The sequence below is a fragment of the Periplaneta americana genome, chromosome 2 (assembly GCF_040183065.1).
Source record: "Periplaneta americana isolate PAMFEO1 chromosome 2, P.americana_PAMFEO1_priV1, whole genome shotgun sequence".
In the NCBI taxonomy this organism is placed as follows: Eukaryota; Metazoa; Arthropoda; class Insecta; order Blattodea; family Blattidae; genus Periplaneta; species Periplaneta americana.
In genome coordinates, this window is record NC_091118.1 from 144,439,976 (window position 1) to 144,462,492 (window position 22,517).

General features: G+C 36.6%; 1 protein-coding gene across 1 annotated transcript in view; it reads right to left on the reverse strand.

The window, feature by feature from the left end:
- LOC138695193 (uncharacterized) overlaps positions 1-22,517 on the reverse strand; it is a 156,177-nt gene that overhangs the window by 93,764 nt on the left and 39,896 nt on the right. Inside the window, exon 3 of the mRNA XM_069819651.1 lies at positions 12,792-13,913. Coding sequence (XP_069675752.1) covers positions 12,792-13,913 — 1,122 coding nt within the window. The remainder of the gene's footprint in view (positions 1-12,791; positions 13,914-22,517) is intronic.

The following is a 22,517-nucleotide window of genomic DNA, read 5'->3' on the forward strand; positions in this document are numbered from 1 at the left end:
TGTGTCGTAGAAGTAAGCCGCCTGGTATCGGAACCAGCGTTTGACAGCCGTCTGCAAATCTCTGTCGATCCCATGATATGACTAATGTCTCAGTTTTGGTGGGGGATATGTTGAAAAATAGCTCAACAATTGCTGTGTCTGATCTAATAAATTTTTTCAATGAAATTGTGTTTTCTTTCTGTTAATAGCCCCTGGCGAACTTATTTTTTTTACGGCCCTCGTAATTGCGGTCGAGTGACCGAAATTTGTATAAGCACTTCTTTTCACATTATTAACATGGTGAAAGAAAAAAAATTAACTTTTTTATCTGCCCCCATCAGAATGTTTGCTTGCAAGTCCAGCTTCGGACAGCGCCTGGTCCACAAGAGGAAAATCTGTCATATTTATAACCATCAAGGCAAAGGATTTTGATGTTGTATTAAATTTACATGTTGTATATATTATCTTTGTTATAATTTATTTATAATATTTGATCTATAAACAGGCCGAAAGAAAAAGCAGAGCGGAGTCTTGAACTTGTAACTTCTTATTTACTACGCAGCCACGTTACCTCTATATCAAGGGTTCGAAGCAAGAGCATAATTTGAAACATTGGTAATAAATTATTGGAATTCTGCAGCTGCAAAAAAAAAAATATATATTCGTTCACGTGTAAACACAAGCTCTCACAAAATTAACCGTAGTCTTCCGAAGGGGACTTCAGCGTATTGCAGCCAGTCTTTTTTTCTTTGTCTAAGATAATACATGCAAATCTCACGCTGCTTCTAGCTGAACCTATTAAGAGAATAAAGTAGTTTGTGCATTATGCTGTATTTTAGTTTTACTTATAAGATTTTCCTATGAAACATACAGGAACGATAGTATTTACAAATAATTTGCTTCTCATACTAAATACCTGTGGACCACCGGCGTAGCTCAGTCGATATAGGCGCTTGTCTTCTGATCCAGAGTTGTGCTCGGTTATGGGTTCGATTTCCGCTTGGGCTGATTACATGAGTGGATTTTTTCCGAGGTTTTCCCTAACCGTAAGGGGAATGTCAGGTAACTTATGGCGAATCCTCGGCCTCATCTCACCGAATACCATCTCGCTGTCACGAATTCCATCTATGCTAAACAACTTAGCAGTTGATACAGCGTCAGTAAATAATAAAATAATAAATAATAAATCCCTGTGTATATAAGTAAATAAAGACCAATTTTTCTGGACGCGGTAGACGAAAATAAAACTCATATACTTAGTACATTGGACTCTATTAATGGGTTAGGTACAGCTTACAGGAATAAACTTTTTGGAAATATTAAACATTTTTCCCTCCATTACTGTATCTTGTACAATAATGAAAATTGGTATGTATAAAACACTGTCCTTCTGCTATAGGCCTATGAAAAAAAATATATTTTTATGATATAAAAAATTACTTACATATATATTTTGTTTTTTCAAAATTCAAAATGATGGCAGTTTACTGTGCAATGATGAAGCTTGTCCCTAATAACTCATAAACGTTTTAACTTTTTCGTGTTCTGTCTCTTTTATTTTATTGCTCAAACGTTTACAATATCATGTTCTTTTAACTACGTTCCTTAATAAATAATATTTTTTTTTATTTTGTGTTAGAAGAAAATACTGATATTTGGCCATTTTTAAAAAGGAATTTATTTTTTTTTATCTAACAGTCTATCAAAGGTAGAGAAGTGATTTTGCATCATATTGTAGATATGGCATGTATAAATACACACAAAACATTCCATCACAGAATGTTGGATAGTTTTTGAGTTATGTGAAAAATGTTTCGTCACTGTACAGTGAAGTGAATTTTGAAAAAAAAAAAAAAAAAAAAAAAAAAAAAAAAAGCAAATAACTTTTTTTAAATCGTAAATTTTTTTTCATATAACAGAAGGACAGTGTTTTACATACACTAATTTTAATTATTGTACAAGATACAGTAATGGATGAAAAAAAAATATATTGAATATTTCCAAAATTTTACTGCTGTAAGCTGTACCTAACCCCTTAATGCCGTCTCAATTCTTGGTCGTACTGGGAACGAAACTACGTCTTCTACCCCACCCCTACCGTGCACATGCGGTTTGACTCTCCTGCATTGTGTACTCCGGTTTTCAGTGGTGTTCATGTTAGAGCAGCTGCGCCGTCATCACAAATTAGAACTAGTTTGCGGTTTCAGAGGCACGTACAGCGGCACCACAGTCTAGTATATACAGTCACGAAGCTTGAGTTGTGAGGGTGCTAGGAACAATAGACTGTGCCGGTACTATTTCGCGTTGTCTGTAATGAGGCGATATTAGCGATCCTAGTGGTTAGCAACTATCTATGGATGCATATTTACTACGTATTGAGCTGCGGCACGCTACTGCTCATAGGAATGGCTATCTCTGTGTCTTGTGTACATATTTACTAGCATGGCAGTGGGAAGGAGACGAAGTACTGGCTGAAAAATAAACTTCAAAACGTGATGGCATTAATGGAATAAATTGTAAAATATCTGTATCTTATCAAGAGTAAGAAGGAGAGAGATAATATGGATATTGGAAAATGTTAAGTAATACGGAAGAAATTAGAGTATGAAAACAAATTACATGGAGGTGCAGGAAAGGCAAGACAATGCTTTTATTCTAATCACCCATTGTAGCTAACGGTAGCATGTATAATTACTTACAAAGCGTGCTTATATTTTATTTTCATTAAAAAATGAAGAAATTTTCTTTTCTCCTAGAATGACTGTTGTTTATATATTCTGTAATCTGTACTAAGTTTTATATGTTGTATTTTCCATTTTCAAAACATTGCAATATAATTTCGTTACATCATCATCAATCATCATCATCATCATTATCATCACCATCATCCAAATATCAGACCCAATGATATGATACGATCTCATTCCACTGCTGAATTTTCAGTTCATCTCTTCTCTTCCTTCACACATGACACTAGTCATGTGCTCATGGGTGAATATCAATAAAGGGGTACGATTCCCTTGAACGGTTCCTCTTAATAGTACTGTTAGTGTTTCAGAATTAGCTAATGAAGTTATAATCCCATTACAAAAAATTAATGTCCTTTTTTAATTTTGTAGATTTCTTTCTCTACAAGTGCTGTTACTGTTTTACTACACTTGAATCGGTCTTTTAATCTCTGTGACGTAGAAACCGCAAGAATCTTTCTCATCTGCATATTCAGTATTGTAGAATTTTACTTATGCATAACTCGCAAAAGAATGCTTTAAAGACTTCGATACAGTATGCAAGTGATAATATGTGATCATTAGTGGAGGATTAATTGTGCTGTGGTATTTCGAAGTGAACGGTCTACCAGTCATGAGCTAGCTCGTATAGCAGGTGGTCGATACATTCTACCCCAGGCATTTTTCCATTTCCACGCACGGTTCCATTTTACAGAGTCCATAAGGGGTCCACGACTGTATGAACGGTATTGATTCACCAGTGAAATTTATTCATATCAATTCAACAGAGATTTATTTCAAGAAAGTGAGAAGTGTAGCATTCAAACATTCGGAAATAATATAACTGACGTTTCTTTCATTCCCATCTTCAGATAAAAACTTGAATTCTTAATGTAAGAGAAAGTACAGGTCTATTAAAGAAAGTATAAGCAATTATATCCACAATAATTTACTGATTTAAGAGGTAAATTAAGCTTACGTGGAAAAATTACGGTCACTAATATTTTAAAATCCATATCATTTAGTTTGAATGTGTATACTTTAGTTTACTTGCTATATGCTTCCATTGAATTATTGTGATAATTTCATTTTAACCAGTGCTTTCTATGGTTTTAGTAAATGGCGCTTGGCCCACTATGGTTCTGAACCCTTAATATGTAGAAAAACTCTTAAATCATTATGGTTACGGAATGGTCGAGAGTTTTCTGAAAAACGCCATCTAATAGTTATTGAAATATAAACACTACAAACATAGGTATGTTCAAAAAACACAGAAAACCAAGAACGATTTGAATTAAGCTTTTCATTTTCTTAGATTCTGTTTAGTGAGCTGCATTCAAGAAATTATTACAATTTTTCTGACACATGTGAAGATATATAGGATTTTTTAATAATGGTCATGGCCAACCTACGCTTCTATTAGCTCCTCTTCTCTCACTTGGGCTTCGAGTAAAATAAAGTTTTAATACTGTAGTATAGAATAGCCATCCATGCATCATACAAACGTGCCCAAAGTTCATCAGTACTGGCTGGCACACTATTCAGCCGCTATACACGTCGTTTGATCATATACCATATATTTTATATGGGTGACAATTCTAGCAATCTAGCGGAGCAGGACAAAGTTGGAACATTATTTTGACTTTAGAAATCTGAGTTGCTGTGTAGCATTATCTTGTTGAAATATAACCTGAGGGTCGTTCTGTAAATACAGACGACACACTGGAGCAAAATTCCTTAAAATAGAGTAGTAGCCAAATGGCTGTTTAGGACTCATACTAGACGTGATCTGTTTTATACTCAGTAGCAACACAGAGTATAAACTGAGTTGTTTGTGCGTTTTGAATCAGTTGGGTTGAATATCACGAATCCAGTCTCCCTAAAATCCATTTTCCCGAAATACACTTTTCCGAATTCTATATCCCGAAACTTTTCCTCAGAAAAAATCTTCTAAAATTTTACATCTTGAAACGTTTCTCTCGAAAATACATTTCTCAAAAAACACCTTCCCGAATTCTACATCCCAAAATCTATCTCCTGAAAGCTCATGTCCCGAAAAACACCTTCCCAAATTCTATTATCCTGAAACATTTCTCCCGAAAACACATTTCTCGATGAACACTTTCCCGAACTCTCCATCCTGAAACCTTTCTCATGAAAACACCTTCCCGAACTCTATACCCCGAAACTTTTCTCCCGAAGATACATTTCCCAAAAAACACCATCCCAAATTCTACATCCCAAAACCTACAGTACCTCCTGAAAGCACACGTCCCGAAAAACACCTTCCCAAATTCTATTATCATGAAAACATTTCTCCCGAAAACACATTTCTCGAAGAACACTTTTCCGAACTCTCCGTCCCGAAACCTTTCTCATGAAAACACCTTTCCGAACTCTATACATCGAAAATTTTCTCCCGAAGACACATTTCACGAAAAGCACTTTCCTGAATTCTACATCTCAAAATCTATCTCCCGAAAGCACATTTCCCAAATTCTATTATCCTGAAACATTTCTCCCGAAAACATATTTCTCGAAGAACACTTTCCCGAACTCTCCATCCCGATATTACTATTTTATATAAAAAAAATGTTTGGGAACTCTAGTGAGCGAAGAAATCTGCCGTCTGAAGTGAATATTATGTCTGACTTCTACTGACGTTGTTTACATTATATTATGATCATCTACTTCAGTTTTATGTGTGTGTGTGTGTGTGTGTGTGTGTGTGTGTGTGTGTGTATATTGTACTTTGTAAATTTGTAGTGTCCTTTGCATAGCAGTTTTTCTCCTGGTTGAGTGTTAGAGAAGGCCGTATGGCTTTAACTCTTACTTACTTACTTACAAATGGCTTTTAAGGAAACCGCAGGTTCATTGCTGCCCTCAGATAAGCCCGCCGTCGGTCCCTATCCTGTGCAAGATTAATCCAGTCTCTATCATCATATCCCACCTCCCTCAAATGCATTTTAATATTATCTTCCCATTTACGTCTCGGCCTCCCCAAAGGTCTTTTCCCCTCCAGTCCCCCATTTAACACGCTATATGCATTTCTGGATTCGCCCATACGTGCTACATGCCCTGCCCATCTCAAACGTCTGGATTTTATGTTCCTAATTATGTCAGGTAAAGAAAACAATGCGTGCAGTTCTGCGTTGTGTAACTTTCTCCATTCTCCTGTTAACTTCATCCCTCTTAAGGTACGTTTTCCTCGGTGCGACTATTGCGATGATCGTTCAACGATGATCGTGCAACGCTAATCGTTGAGCACTATTTCTTTGTATTAATTTCTAGAGTCGCGGCAGTCGCTCGGAGGAAAACAGCTCCATAGAAAATACAAAGAAATAGTGCTCAACGATTATCGTTGCACGATCATCGTTGCACGATCATCGTTGAACGATCATCGCAATAGTCGCACCGAGGAAAACGTACCTTTAGCCCCAAATATTTTCCTAAGAACCTTATTCTCAAACACCCTTAATCTCTGTTCCTCTCTCAAAGTGAGAGTCCAAGTTTCACAACCTTACAGAACAACTGGTAATATAATTGTTTTATAAATTCTAACTTTCAGATTTTTTGATAGAAGACTAGATGACAAAGCTTCTCAGCCGAATAACAGACATTTCCCATATTTATTCTGCGTTTAATTTCCTCCCAAGTGTCATTTATATTTGTTACTGTTACTCCAAGATATGTGAATTTTTCAACCTCTGTCAGGTTAAATAAACCATTATTATTATTATTATTATTATTATTATTATTATTATTATTATTATTATTAGTATTATTATTAATACATTTATAAATAGTTTATTAAGAGCAACTATAGATTATTTAGCGTCAATAAAATTGGTGATAGCGATAGGATATTTGGCGATATGGATTACCTGACATTCGCCTTATACTAGGGGAAAATCTCGGAAAAACCCAACCAGGTAATCAGTCCAAGCGGGATTCGAACTCACACCCGAGTACAGCTCAGGATCAGCAAGGAAACGGCTTGCTACCGCCTGAGTTACATCGATACCTGTATATAATTTTATTATATTCAACACATGAGAAAGATGGAAACAATGCATAGTGTATACAAATTTTCCGCCAAATTATAAGAACTGTCTGTGAAACAGAGTCTGCTGTTTGTCGCGTTTTTAGTCCTCTGTTATTTCAGATGATAAAAGTGGCTATTCTTCAACGCATTACATCTTATATGACTTGTGACAAGTACAGTTTATGACGTCAGTCTCAGTAGTATTAAGGATGTGTTGAAAGCATTGTGAAAAATAAAAGCTTTCGATAGCCGTAGATACAAGGGTTATTTCAAGACGTCCTTTTGACTCTCCTTACAAGGGATTCAAACGTAAGAATTTATTTTATTCAATGTGTAAAGATTCTGTCAGTGCTGAGCTTAAATTGATTTTCGAGACAAAAAAAGAAAAAGGACTTACATAACAATCTTCACTTTATTTACGTCATTTTTATTACGGTGGCAAGATGTAAGAGAGAAAGAATATCTTCTGAAATGCAATATCCACGGTGTGGACGGTGCACATGAATAAAAACATGACTGTACAGAAAATCAATATCAGTAGAATCAGTATTTGGCCCGTTTCCATTAGGAACCTAGTCTCTTCCAGCTTCATCTGACCTGAATGTCAATTCGTCTCCTGCAAACACAGTTTTTATCTTTACGATCTCGAGGCTGGGAAACCTAATAATTCATGTTAATAGAGGGGTATGTCGTAGCAGAAAGAGAACTAATGCTGAAGAGGAGGGCATCGGTGGACATCGGATTTGAATCTTACACATTCCGACACTAAATTAAAGGCTTATTTAATTAGATAATTTAAAATATTTATAAAGTATAGAATCTAATAAAATAAACGTAAATAAAGTATACCATCTCATGTTGGTTCTATGTAAATCTGTGTCAAATAAATTTTGCGCAATTACTGTCTAAATCTTTTTAAAATGTTATATTTTCAGTTAAGTTATTATCTAGTACAATAAATATTTAACGATCTTCTTCCGCCTAAAAACTTATCTTTAAATAATGGACTAAAACCTATTTATAATAATCAAAGAAACATGGATAAACGTTTTGGACCAAGAACTGGTCATCTTCAGGTTACGTAAATGACATGGATATACAATGAACACAAAATTTACTTGTCCGAGTGGAAATATTCTCGGCACGACTTGTGAGTGCTGAAATTCCTCGATTGCAAAGAAGTCCACGCCTCACACATGTTGTATAAATAATTTTGCTTATTACATTACAACAGGCCCCCTTGCATAGGGTATTGTGTGAAGATTCCAACGGTCAAAAGAGCGGCATACGGTCGGTTTGCTGAGTGGAAGGAGCAGCCCTCGCTGTTGGGGATGGTACACAGCGATGTTTGACTAGAAGCATTAAGATAGCAGCCCTATCACTAGTCTTATCCTGCGCATCGCTTGTAACGAGGCCAGGGGACATTTTTCTTACTGTGAATCTTCAAGGTAATTACAGGACTGGAATGACAGATTACAAAAACAAATTATGGATTATGCACCAACAAGATGTAGACATGTCGGAAGACCGAAAATAAGATGGACAGATGATTTAAGCCTTGAAGACGGAACAGGCCAATAGGCCTAATCCCTGTGGCTGAAGAAGAAGAAGAAGAAGAAGAAGAAGAAGAAGAAGAAGAAGACATTACAACAAAAATATTCATTTTCTAAAACGAATTTATTATTATACTCATTTAAGATAACCAGGACGTGTAAATCTACTGTAAAATACAGCAGACTACATTTGCTCTGTATCTCATCAAGTTTTAAAACCATCCATTCAAAATTTTAACGCAGTTTAAAGAAACAATGGTGAACACAACCCGTGAATTTTATTAGAACATTTTTAGAAAAAAACATTTAATGGTGGGACGAATTCTAAATTTTCTCGAATCCGAATTCTAAAAGATTCTCGAATCCCTCGTATCTCCCGAATCTTGAATCTCTCGATTCCATCAATCATAAGTTTCAGAAGATTCCGCTAGAAGTCATGCTGAAAACAGTGTGGCTACTCAAGGCTGCCATTGGATACCACCGAAATTGCAATAGTCGACTTTTTTCTTATTAGCGAACGCTTCTATTGGGCGTCACTGGAGTGAAAACTAATCTTTCCAAAGTTTGAATAGTTTTTAGGTTAGAATTCGAAAGATACGGTAAATAAAAGCGCTAAGATTAGAGTTTTCGAATTTCGAATCTTTTACAAGATATCATGGAATTAGAGGATTCGAATTGTTAAATTCCATGTGTTTGTAACTTTTTCCACTTTCTCAAACTAAGTCTCCTAACCGTTTTCAACAATTGAAACAAATGTTAACACCAGTCGATACGTCCTTGTTACTCGATGGCATTTGTTGCATGTTAACCTCGACATTTATCTCGTCGATAGAGTTTAAAGGAAGTCCGAGATAACGATTACAGCCTCGTCGAGCTTATTTGATCGTATATTTCTTGTAAAGGCTGTCTCTCTCACATCCACCTCGAGATTGAACCCTACTGGGAGTACAATTCCATTCAAGTTGCTTTTTATTACGTCGAGTGTTGTCTCGCCTACACAACCCAACTTGTTCACTCACACACTTAAATTTTCTATAGCGTCAGCAAAGTTCCCTGACTTACTCCAGTTTCACGTTACTTCTGAGCCGATAACAGACGTAATATTTACGAGTTAGATATGTAGTTTTCATGGGTTTTCAGCGCTCAATATTGTCATGGTTATTGAATTTCAAATCTGATTTGCTACATAAGAGAATAGCCTATATTCTTACTACAGCAAATTTTCAATTTGTACAACATATACATGGTTCGCCAGAGAAACAGGCGTTGTGAAAGAACGCAATACACGAGTGTAGTAGCAGATATAAGACGGTGTTATCTGTCATTATATTGCCAAAGCTCTGTCATTCATGTAGCACTAAATGATTAGTCACTATGGAGCAGTGGAACGTTGCGCAGCGTGCATACGTAATCAAGGAGGTGGAAATAATGACAGTTATAAGGTTGCTAGAAGAGAATTTCATAGACATTTCAATCTCGGGCGCCATGATCGCATGCCCAGTGCTCATGTCAACAAAGTATGGATTACAAACCTTGAGGTCACATGATCAGCTATTAAAAAAATGACACTGAGTGAAAGAATAATTGAATCGCTTATTTGAGAAACCACAGAAGTCCATTTTTAACCGAAATGAGTTTATTGTGTTTCTAACATTAATAGCCTACATGCCTGTAGGAGAAAATTGATATGTCTCCTTATTTTAAGTGATGATGTCAGACAGTATTTCCCTGAAGAGGATGAAATCAAAAGATTTTATGAAGATATATTTTTCTGACTTTGTCGTAACAGGGATGGTGCACCTAAGGAACTGTAGTGTGAAACTTCAATATTTATCAGTAATTTCACTTTAATGTGTTTCTGAATTGTTTTCTTTTTCATTTTGTAATATGAAGGACAAAATACATTATGTACTAAATAATAATAAGCTCCTGTTCTCATTAACTCATACAAAAATAAACACAAACTACTATAATTTTTTACAAAAGAAATCGTGTATCTGAGAAACAACGCATGTCCACGAACTTTAGTGCTCCCAGAGGCTCTCAAATATAATTAAACGTTTCTTTAAAATATCTAGAAATATTGCACTCTAAAAATAAGAACGTAATACAGTATTTCACAAGCTGCAGGCAGCTTTTTGCAGTTTTTATGTGTGATTTAGTAAGTATAGGGTTATTCAAAAGTAAGTTCCCATTTTGAAACAGCTGCATCTTTTGTACATACCAGAAGTTTGGTTTCATACAGGTACCATTACTGTTTAGAATGTTTAGGTTTTCTTTTTATTAATGCGTCTTTCGTTGCTATGGTAATTATGTCACGCTTGTATAAACAATAACTGTTTTTCAGAATACAGACGACAGTTGTAGGAGAGTAGTTTTAATAATTTTTACAATGGTCTTACCTTTACGAGTTCGAATTGGCTTTCTTTCTTCAGTGCTGTTACGAATGCAATAGACAAAATGCATATGCATTGAGAAGATATCGAACGTTACACAGATTGAGAAATGTACAGATGAGACACATTTCGGATTGAACGGAGGTGTTAACACTCATAATTGCAGGATATGGGCAGAAGATAATCAGAACACAATTCTACAGCAAGCATTAAATGATATAAAGATTACTGACTGACATGGTTTTACGTCATATTTCATAATAAGACCATATTTCTATGAAGAAATTGAAAATGGACAAACAAAAACAGTGACGGTAACCAGGCAGCGATATTTTCAAATGTTGCAAGACTTTACAATACCAGCGTTACAGAATCATGAAAAAGAAAACATTGTTTTCATGCAAGACGGCGCTCCATCTCACATACAAAATAATGTAAAAACAATATTGCGCAACACATTTGGTGATCGCGCAATTAGTGGGCATTTTCCGAACTGTTGGCCTTCTAGGTCACCAGACATATCCAGCTGACTACTGGTTATGGGGTTATATAAAAGAAAAGGTATTTCTTAGTAGACTTACTATACGTGAGGAACTGAAACATTCAATAACGGATGTCATTGAAAATATCCCTAGGAATGTGCTTATTAATGCCGTTTATAGCGTAGAGGAAAGACTATTTCTTATTGCAGTGGTTCCCAAACTTTTTTGACTGACGACACACTTTACTTAACGCCCACAATATTGCGACACACTTATTTGTCTTCGTAACAGTAGCAATAGCAGTAGCAGTAGTAGTAGTAGTAGTAGTAGTAGTAGTAGTAGTAGTAGTAGTAGTAGTAGTAGTAGTAGTAGCAGTAGTGGTGGTGGTGGTGGTAATTAGTACATTTCTTCTGGAGAAAAAGGTGGTGGAACTCTATGTAGAATATTTTATAGGTATAGGGAGATGATTATTGCTAACTGCAAGGGAATTTTATCGTTTTTTACCCCCTTTTCGTCCAACTAAGACTTTCAAGGTCTAAGCGGAATTCAAAGAAAAATTATACTAAAAACATAATTATTCACACATATTTCGATTCCACGATGAAAAATACAACAAAAATGTGACGGAACGCCGTCCCAGCGCGTTCCACCAGAAAAAAACATTGATAAAACTTCTATGTAGTGTTGTAGATAGGTCGGTGTTAACACGCAATCGAAAATTCTAGAAGAACAAGCAGCAACTTGTGTGGTATTAGAAAAAAAAAGGTACGTGTAAAAATCCCAACCTATCTATTCTGGATGTCCGATCAAAGATGATCGTTTTTGAAAACTCGCCTATTTAAATTAATGTGACATCTGTGGTTGGTGCTTGCATAGAATTTCTTTATTCCTGGCCTTATGTTTGAAAAACTGAACAGAGCATTGTTGCAGATGTTCACGTTTCATTGGTAAAGTCTGTCTTAAAATAAAATGTACCATATCAAAGACTTCGTTGTAAAAAAAAATGTGTTGTAAAGAGTCTTTCTGGATGGCATAAAATTTATTTTTCAAATCCAAACTTTCGCGACACACTCCAAGGAGCTGTGTGACACAACGATGTGTCGCGACACACAGGTTGGAAACCCTAGTCTTATTGAACAACAGAGCGTTGGTGGTCATATTTAATTTTTTCGCGTTTTAATAAAATACCATTTCTTTACGAACAAATTGGTGTTTTTATTTTTGTGGAATCTAAAAATTTGACAAACTTATTACCATTAGGGGAGAGTTGGGTAGTATCGGACATCGGGTAATATCGGACAGTGATGTTTCTTTCATCTACCACAAGATGGTAGTACAGTGATGTTTCTTTTATCTACCACCAGATAGTAGTAGCAATGTTCAGATGTCGCATACAGAAACGTAACCATGTCACTTAGGTACTACCATCTGGTGGTAGATGAAAGAAACATCACTGTCCGATATTACCCGATGTCCGATACTACCCAACTCTCCCCTATATTAAGCCACTCATGCAAAGTGTTCGCAATCGGAGGTCCGCGAACTTGTTCTGAAGCATTTCAGAAGTTTAAGTAAATTTGGTGTCATATTAGCATACAGTCCAAGCTTACCTCGCAAACAACTCCGAGAAGTTTCGGTAGGAGGCGTGAGGCTTGGTCCAGCAGCTGCTGCTATTGGCATCTGGAGGGGTGGGCCTCCAGTCCGCACACTGGGCGAGGACTCGGCGCAGTGTGTCCGCCAGCAGACGTACCGCGCCCTTCACCAGATGGCGGTCCAGTCGCATCGGCTGCGTCCTCATCGCCAGCATCCCAACGGGAAGAGACTCATCCTGTTCCTCGTCCTCATCGTCGACCACAACCTCACTTAACAGGGGCACACCATTCTTCTTATCTTGGTAAAGCCAACCGTCACCACCGTTCCTAATACTCTGCACTGCATCCGGTTTTAATTTAATATCCCTGAAATTCACATGATCTCCTATCCTATCTTGTCCTATAGGCACATTGACACTAGCCTTCAATGTGTTCCTCAGATAACCACTTCCTAAACGAATATGAGACTCCTCTAATTTCGAAATAGGGTCCAGATAGTTCGTTCCAGTTCCTCCAGCAGCTGCGTTTGTGAAGGTATTTTTAATGCTGTTCATATCACGTTCACTAATCACATTTTCATTTTTTAACGTAGTCCTTAGAGCGTCAATAGGAGAAAACACTTTACCACTGTCACTTTTCGTTGTTGCAGCAGATGTTTTCTTATCTTTTAACGAAGTAGATGTCTCTCTAACGTCTTCAGTTGCTCTTGTCTTTCTGGCAGCACTTGATGGCTCGTCTTCGAGACGTGGTTCCTCTTCTCCAGAGTTGCTATTATTGCTTGATGACGTCTCCCAACGATTGCTGTCGTCACTTGAGTCTCTCTCCCTTCTTTTATTAAGATTGGGTCTGGGTCTTAATTTTGTAGGCATTTGTGTCACTGATTGTGGTTGAAGGGGGGGAGGGTTGTTGGCGGTTGTGTTGCGGGTCATCGAGTCGTTCCTGGTGGTGTTTTCCGCAGAGGAGAGGTTGTTTCTTGTATCTGATATTGTTGATGAAGCGCTAGTGTCGATCCACAGCCAAACGAAGTGACCGCTCATCATGTTGAGACGTTTCGCTTCCCTTGTTACCTGCCTGGCGGTGTGTAAGTCGCATATGAGAAGAATTACACCCCTCGTAGAACGGGAAATATCAGCCAGACGCCTGGAAAACAAAAGAAAACCGTGTAAGTTTTAAAATTATAAATCAGACATACATTTAATTATTCAACAGTCCAAAAAGTCAAACAATTCTTCGCTTTGGAACAAATAAATTTACTTCTTTTCTATCCTTTCTCCCCACCTCCCAGTGGTAGGCCTACTTGAGGCCTATACTGAGGTATAGGAGAGGAAGGACAATGTCTGTGAATAAATAATAAACATCTACACATTGAGGACCTTCATAGATGTGGGATTGACACAAAGCAGGGCTACCGGATAGACATCATAAGACAATCGCAAGACAACATGCAACCATCCAGTCATGATGATGGAAGATAAATTTCTTCCTACTCCGGGAATCGAATCACAGAACGCTTGAATGGATAATACGTACGCTAACTCAGACCATGCGGATAAATATTCATTTCGACAAGAATAATAAAAATGCTTCATATTGTTGGTTGCCATTTCCTACAGGCGTGATAAACTACTTAGCCACTCTTTTTGCGTTTCCAGGGTGCACCACGAGGAGATGCCCTATGTTTGTGAAGTACCCTACAGTCGAGTATCAACCATCATACGATAGAAGGTAAAGGAAACTTATAAAAAAAATCTCTGCAAGATAACATAAGCACCTATGAATGGAAAGACAATGTAACTTCGGTACCAGATTGGCCAAGGAGAGAAGCAGTTGCCAAATTCCGATTAGCAACTGGACATGATTGCTTGGGTAAACATCTATGCCGCATTGGTTTACTCCAGAATCCTAACTGCCCACTCTGAAACCAGAATATCGTAATGGACTCAGACCATCTAATGGATTGTCCCAATCTGTCGTCCACAACACTGGTAGAGAAGTATTGGGAAGCAAGAGAGACGATGATGGCCATCCAAATATAAAATTTGTTACTCTTCCTCTCATGTTATATATATTCCATCATTCTTGCTGATATGAATTATTATGTACTTATCTCACTGTTTGTTTGTTTATTTTTATACTTGTTTACTTGTTTCACACTAAACTATGAATATTGCATGTTGCCATTATCACGGCTAAAGATACACTCTACAGCCCTGCATTAAATAAATAAAAAATAAATAAAATAAAAACGCACTTTTGAATGTCATTATTTAGTTCATTTCATTGTTAAAACTGAAAAACGTAAATTACGATAATCTGAAAGACAGACCTATTATATCGTCGGCTTACAAGCAAAACACATTACGTAAAAAAATATTACTTCTGAGAAAAAAGGTTTGAAAGTTCTTGACAAAACAGTTTCCTAAAAATATTATTTGTAGTAAGTTGTTTGTTTTTTTTCAAGTGTATTTCATTTTCCAATTCTAAATTTATACGTATGCATTATGTACATTACATACGTCTTTTTCTCAGAAGTAGGCCTAATATTTTTTACTTAACGTGTGTTGCTTGTAAATCGACAATATTTGACAGAATAGTAATAATAATAATAATAATAATAATAATAATAATAATAATAATAATATTATTATTATTATTATTATTATTATTATTATTATTATTATAAACATTTCATCCTGGACGCGACACCCCATACAGATAGACTGCGAAGACTTCTGGTCTCGCATCCACATCCCTAAGTAGAGAGGAACTACCATCCAACCAGTAGCGGGGGTATCATGTGGTTAGCATGATTCTCTTTGTTGTTATAGCACATTCGCAGAACCAAATTACGCTACCATACATTTGTCGACATTTTACGACAATATTTCTTCCCCCATGGAGAATCGAACCGTTACTCCTTCTGTAACGCTAGTCCAAGGTACGATGGCTCAGACCACGATGCTACGACGCAGGCGTAAGGAATAATGGCTTGCTAAAAACAAAGACAAAACTTTTATTAAGCATTTACAGCCTAAATGAATGTAACAACTTACCAGCCCGTCGAAATGTGAACAAATTCTCTCAGAGATAATCGTCTATCTCAAGTGTGCAACGTCTGGTCTGTAAGATATGGATAGTCTAAGCGGCAGCTTCAGCCGTAAAGTTGGAAGTGGAAGATCTCGCTCTGTTCGCAATACCAGAAGTGCTTGAATTTCTCGGTAGCTAAGTTGAAGCTCCACGTAAAGTTGAAGTATTCACCAGACAGCGTGACATACAGTTAGGCCTATATGTAGCTCCTCAGTCAGGCATATTAGCAAACTGTATTTAAAGTTAGAATGTTTAAAAAGGAGCAACGTAACTCTACTAAATAAAGTAAAAAACAAAAAGACAAGCTAGAGCAAGGAAACTCTTGGATAAATTCGTAAGTAGAGCATAAATCTTAAAAATAACGTTCATAGTTTCAAAAAAATTCATTACTGGGGCTCCTAAAACACTCGAAATGGAAGAATTTGCGCTAATGTGTTTGTAAAGAAAGATAGTCTACTTGAGAGATTATTACATGAAATATATTTCTACGGCTCCGTAATGGCTTCCTCTAGAGTTTCAAATGAAGAAAATAACTAAATTAATTTCTATTGAAAAGGGAATCAAGTTCAATGCACAGTCATACTCTGAAGATATGTTATCTCAGATCATTTCAGGAATAGAAGACACTGTTGTTTAGTGAACTGTCCGAAGACGGGTCTGAACCTTATAAGAGACGCCAATAAAGCAACACTCATGAGGAAACTAAGCCAGGAGATAATAGGTTAGGTTGGCCAGTTCTTTTCGCCCTCCACTGCATACTACAAATAATGACCATGGCTTGTCAATATAATTTTTAATTAATAATCTTCCTTGTATGTAACCGTGAAAACTTTGTAACTAATTCAACAGTTCATAGCTTAAATTCGCGTCAAAAAAATTACTTTCGTACTCCATCGGCAAGTCTGTCGTGCTATCAAAAAGGATTGCGTTATAAGGCAGTAAAAAGTTTTAATAGCCTCCCTATCGATATAAAAATGAAACTCTACACATAAGATTATTTAGAGCCAAATTAAAGAAGTACTTAATTTCTCACGCCTTCTATTCTGTAGGTGAATTCATGACATTCAACAACGCTTCATGAAATTGATAATAAAACTTATGTTGTACTAGTAGACTATATTGCAAACCTCTTCTGTATATATTTCAACTAGACTGTGACTATAAATTAAGACTTTATAGCAGTATTAAGTTTTTTGACTTGTTCCATATTCTAGCTGTGAAGCAATGTATGAATACCATGGAATGTTAATAAATACAATACATCGCTGACTAGTAATATATTACACTAATCAGATTAAAGGCAGTATGCCACATTATTTATTTATGCAAGATGGGCAAAAACACAGTGAAATAGGCCTAATACACATGAGGATGATGCTACGAGCGACTGATGATGTAATTAGCCAGCATGACTGTAGCAATTATGCACCCACCTAATCTCTCTCAAGGCAATTCCTCACAAAACTATCCTAATCCTGGTTAGAGGAGATTTATAAACTTATAATAATTGCACTTCTTTTTCAGAGAATCCCTCGATTTTTATTACAGTCACTACTACTAGTCCAACCACTTATTCCGTCGTTTTCCTAAGACGTTAAGACAGATGTCGGGTTTAGACCTGAAAGAAACGGGCCACGAGGATTAGGCTTTGGTGATTCTGCTTTTCCCTGCTCAATTACTGGGCGGGGAATGCTTTACGATGCGGCAGTAGTAGCTGTCTATGTTGTTGTGGTACTCGTGTCCGTTTAGCGTAACTTGCCAATCCACTTAAAGTTCTACTAGTTGACTGTACTTTCGGTTTTTCCCCCGCAAAATTTACTTAAGTCCTTTAAGTGGACAGTGTGAACGAAGTGAGACGAGTGGTCTTTTGGCTAGGAATTCATTTAAAGGTTAAGTGGGTTCCAAGACACCTTGCAAGGACGCGATTATCATCATGTGTTTTTAATTGATAAATTCTCCACTCACTCACTCACTCACTCACTCACTCACTCACTCACTCACTCACTCACTCACTCACTCACTCACTCACTCACTCACTCACTCACTCACTCACTCACTCACTCACTCACTCACTCACTCACTCACTCACTCACTCACCCGCTCACCTGGAACTGAGCTGATTTCACAGCACTAGATTTAAGATCATTCTGTGGTCTTAATTCAGGAATATTGAATACCTATTTTTATAGCTATGTTATTTTATTTTTTTATATTTATTTTATAACTATGTGACACTGAGCATTTAAAATGACACTTTGATGTATGTTGCAATCAGCTTCCACTAAGAGAAATATCTGTTCCTATTTGGCAATGGAGGAGACAACTAGAAACAGTTGTGACGAACGGCCCAATAGAACATAATAAATTAGTAATTGTATTTTAGTTACAGTGGAGTCCCTTTGTTGCTCATAAATGGGGGTAAAACTATTAGCCAATCAAAGGATATTTAATACGTTTGTACGTAATGTGTACTACGTTATTGGTCTTTTTTATCCGCCACTACCTCGGCGATCCAACCACTGCCGAGCAATGAACTCAGTGACTCGTAGAAGCAACAGGGTAGTACAAACACTATTTACTATTTTAATACTATGTATTGCTGAGGATGATGTAGTTGTCTTTAAGCGTTGGAGGGACCACGCAGCAGATTTCCTACAAGTTTCAACTTAATTTTTTATCTGAATATATGTATCTGTATTTATCTGAATAAAAGGTATCAATCTAAATGATAAATTTTTGTCGTTAATGTTAAAATAGTTATTTTATTTAGAGGAGTTACCACTGTAATTATTTACTATTATATTTGTATGTGTTATTAAAAAACTTCTCCTTATATTTGTATTTTATTTTATTGGGTTATTTTAGGACGCTGTATCAACATCTAGGTTATTTAGCGTCTGAATGAAATGAAGGTGATAATGCCGGTGAAATGAGTCCGAGGTCCAGCACCGAAAGTTACCCAGAATTTGCTCGTATTGGGTTGAGGGAACACCCCGGAAAAATCCTCAACCAAGTAACTTGCCCCGACCGGGATTCGAACCCGGGTCACCTGGTTTCGCGGCCAGACGCGCTGATCGTTACTCCACAGGTGTGGACTTATATTTGTATGTGTATATATTTAAATGCTAAAATAATTTTTATTTAAGTATGCATTTTCATGTATAAGTTAAAACGAATATCTTTCCTCATCTTCGCTGTATCTTTTGATGTCAACGTCGAGCATGAGCAAAGCGATCGCCTTATCAGTAACGTATTGAGTGATGTTTCTGTAGTGGGAAGAATCAGCTAGCTTTCCAAATTAGAAGTTTCCATAACAGAAGATTCCCACAGAGGGACTCCACTGTATATCAAAATAGTTTTAAAATTATTAAGTTCTTGTGTTTTTAAGCAATAACTTGCTCTAAAATTGATTTTTTACAACATATTGTGATAGACTTCAAAGTTGGGTTATGTACTATTTCATTGTCATCTGTATTATTCAACTCAGCTTTTCTAATCATTGAAAAGACACTTTTAAAATGTAGATCAGTCACAGTTTGGGCAATGATTGGATGGAAAGGATTATTAAGAATCTAAATCTTGGAGGAGACTGTTAATGCTGTTCGGTATTGTGAAATTCTTCATGAACTTGTGGTGCCAGTGATGCAAAGTGATGAACATTCTATGTTATTGCGACGAGGGAAATTTTGAATCACGAATTGCTTTAGAGGTGGTTGGCCAGGAAAAGACCGACAGAAAGTCCAGTCCGCTCCCCAGATCTCACAGCTTGTGGCTATTGATTGTGGGGTTACTTGAATGAGAAGATTAACCCTCGGAAACCCTGAGACATCTACATATTGAAAACAGTAATTTGGGAAGAAATTCGTGTTATTTCAGTGGTAATTTATAGTAAAGCAATGAGGTGACTTTCCAAAGCGTTGCCGATTATGCTTGGATGTGAACGGCAATCAGTTGAGGCAATAAAGTGAGTTGGTAGCGTTGTGTATTGTTATTAATTTAATTTGAAAAATTGTCTTAACTTTCCAAAGATAATGTCTCATTTTCCGTAGACATAATACTGTCAAAACTAGAGCTCGGAAGTTAACGGAATATCATCTTTTTTCTGAGATATAACAGACAGTGCAGGATGCAATACAAACTCGCTTCACTTCATTTGCTCACTCCTCTTCTAGCCCGACAGTAGGATACCATTAACAGGCAGAAAATCCTCAAAATAAGGAAAAATGTCGTTAGTTAATAATGTTAATTCAGGTGGCAACACAGAATGGGCTGCCAATATTATAAAAAAAAACACACACACAAATGGAATTAATAAAAGGTGTGGAAAGCGGTAGATTGAAATATTAATACAGGGACATCATTTTTACTTTAACTTTTTTTGTACCTGAGTTTTTTAATGTAATTCACTCCCACCCCTTCTACTAATGAAGTTCAAACTGTCCTCTACACAGAAGCAAGGCCGCATATAGTAAACAGCACTGAGTTAGTGAGTATAATACGTGCCAGAAATATGTTCGTGTTTTCCAGTGACGAAAGAGCTTTCAATATTGAATCATATTTTCGCACAGGTACTGTCGTCCTTTTGCCTACGTCGCATCCCAATTTCCACCACCTGCTTCTGCTCGTCCCTCTGTAAAGGCTAGTGGCTGGGCTGCCTTAGCTCTTTTCTGAAAACATTAATTTCTGTTAGGAATTGGACGTCTACGTAATATTATACAACTGTTTAAAATAACTTAAATAAAAGGGCCTCGTTAAGTAATTAACTGTCAAGTGATTCCCCCCTTTTTACGATCCTAAAACATAACCACTTGGACGGACAGTAGATAGCATGTCTGAGTAATTTTATCTGTGGGGGTTGGGCAGAAGTGAAGATTGAATTTACAGTACGTAAGGTACTCTTTTATAGAGTGGTACAGAATTATTTCAACTAGTACGAAGAACAAAACTGATAATTGGAATTAGATGCAATAGTCTATAGTGCGATAATATGCACAAAAGAACTGAAGCCTGTATCGAAATGAACGGCCACCATTTTAAAAAATGTGTTTAAATATCCATATTATGATTATTTTTCAATTTTACTTCATTCTCTATATCGTACGCTAAAGTGCTCTAACAGTATAATATACACTGCATAATGAATACGTTCGCATGGATAACTCAGTTCGTGAGTAAAAACACTTATTGTTAATACTGTACTGTATTTTGATTAAACAAAAACCTAATGAAAATTAACAAACTCAAAATTGCGATATTTCATACTTTACGTAAATGGATAAACTACTTTTATTCCCTCCTATACCTAGTAAAGTGATTTGTTTGTATTTTACGCAGTATCATCGAACTCCAGTCGTGGAAGGAGGCAGCAAACGGTGTTTCCGTTTTTGAACCGTTAATCCAAACGTGTAGCCAGGTTAATATTAAAAATGTTAGTAAAAATAAAATCATGTCCCTGTATTTGTATGTGCAAATATCTTATACGTTAAATTATGTTCTTAAGGAAAACCATAAAAACAAAAAGTATGAATATTAAAGACACGGTACAGTACATGATGGAGAAAAACTAATTGCATATTCTCTCTGACCGTGGAACAGTATAGGATATCTAATACACACATTCTCATAAAAAGGACAAATTTCATGTTGCACAGTGTTAGTTGTATTCAGTCGAAGAATACCACGGAAAAAACCTCAATCACATTGCCTGGCACTGGGGTCGAACCCGGGACCTCCCGAATGCGAATGTAGTGCGTCGCCACTTATCCACTTCGCTCAGTTACAGTAAAAATAATTATGGTTTATTTAACGACGCTCGCAACTGCCGAGGTTATATCAGTGTCGCCGGTGCGCCGGAATTTTGTCCCGCAGGAGTTGTTTAACATGTCAGTAAATCTACTAACATAAGCCTGTCGCATTTAAGCACACTTAAATGCCATCGACCTGTGCCGGGATCGAACCCGCAACCTCGAGAACAGAAGGGCAGTGCTATACCGACTACGCTACCCAAGCCGACCAGTTACAGTAATATTGAAATGAAATATGTTATGAAAAATTGATGTAACCGCAAGTAAATATATTCTATTGTCTTTTGTACATTATCAACCACATAGACCGTAGGGGATTTGAATGATGAAGCTTCAGTTCGTTAAGTGAGATGACTTGCGAAAAGGAAGAAAAATAATTACAACTACAACAATGATCTTTCATAACACAGGGAAGTATTTATTTAGGTACGTCGTATATAACTTTAAAACAAACATTTCATTTTTACTTTACTTTCCATGGAAATCCTGTAGATGAAGTCTTTAAGACAAAAGGGCCGTTCTCGCATTAAACGAGTAGCTGAAACACAATAAAGCCGGCAGAGAGCCTTTGCTTTTTCTCAGGAGGGTTTCGCGAACAAGTGCTCAAGACAAAATCCGCTCCTTCTGGCGCAGCTGTTCGTATGCAAATTGAATAGTGTTGATCTAGCTTAGCATTCTTAATTAAAATATCGGGTAGTACAATATGCATTAGAAAGTTCGAATATTTTCTAGCGCGGTATTGATTATTGCCAACAATAAAACGCCATCTCGTTTATGGAACCAAATAAAAAAGTAAACTACGGACTTATTTATAGAAAAAATGAATTGCAGGGATTTTGAAGATTTTTTTTAT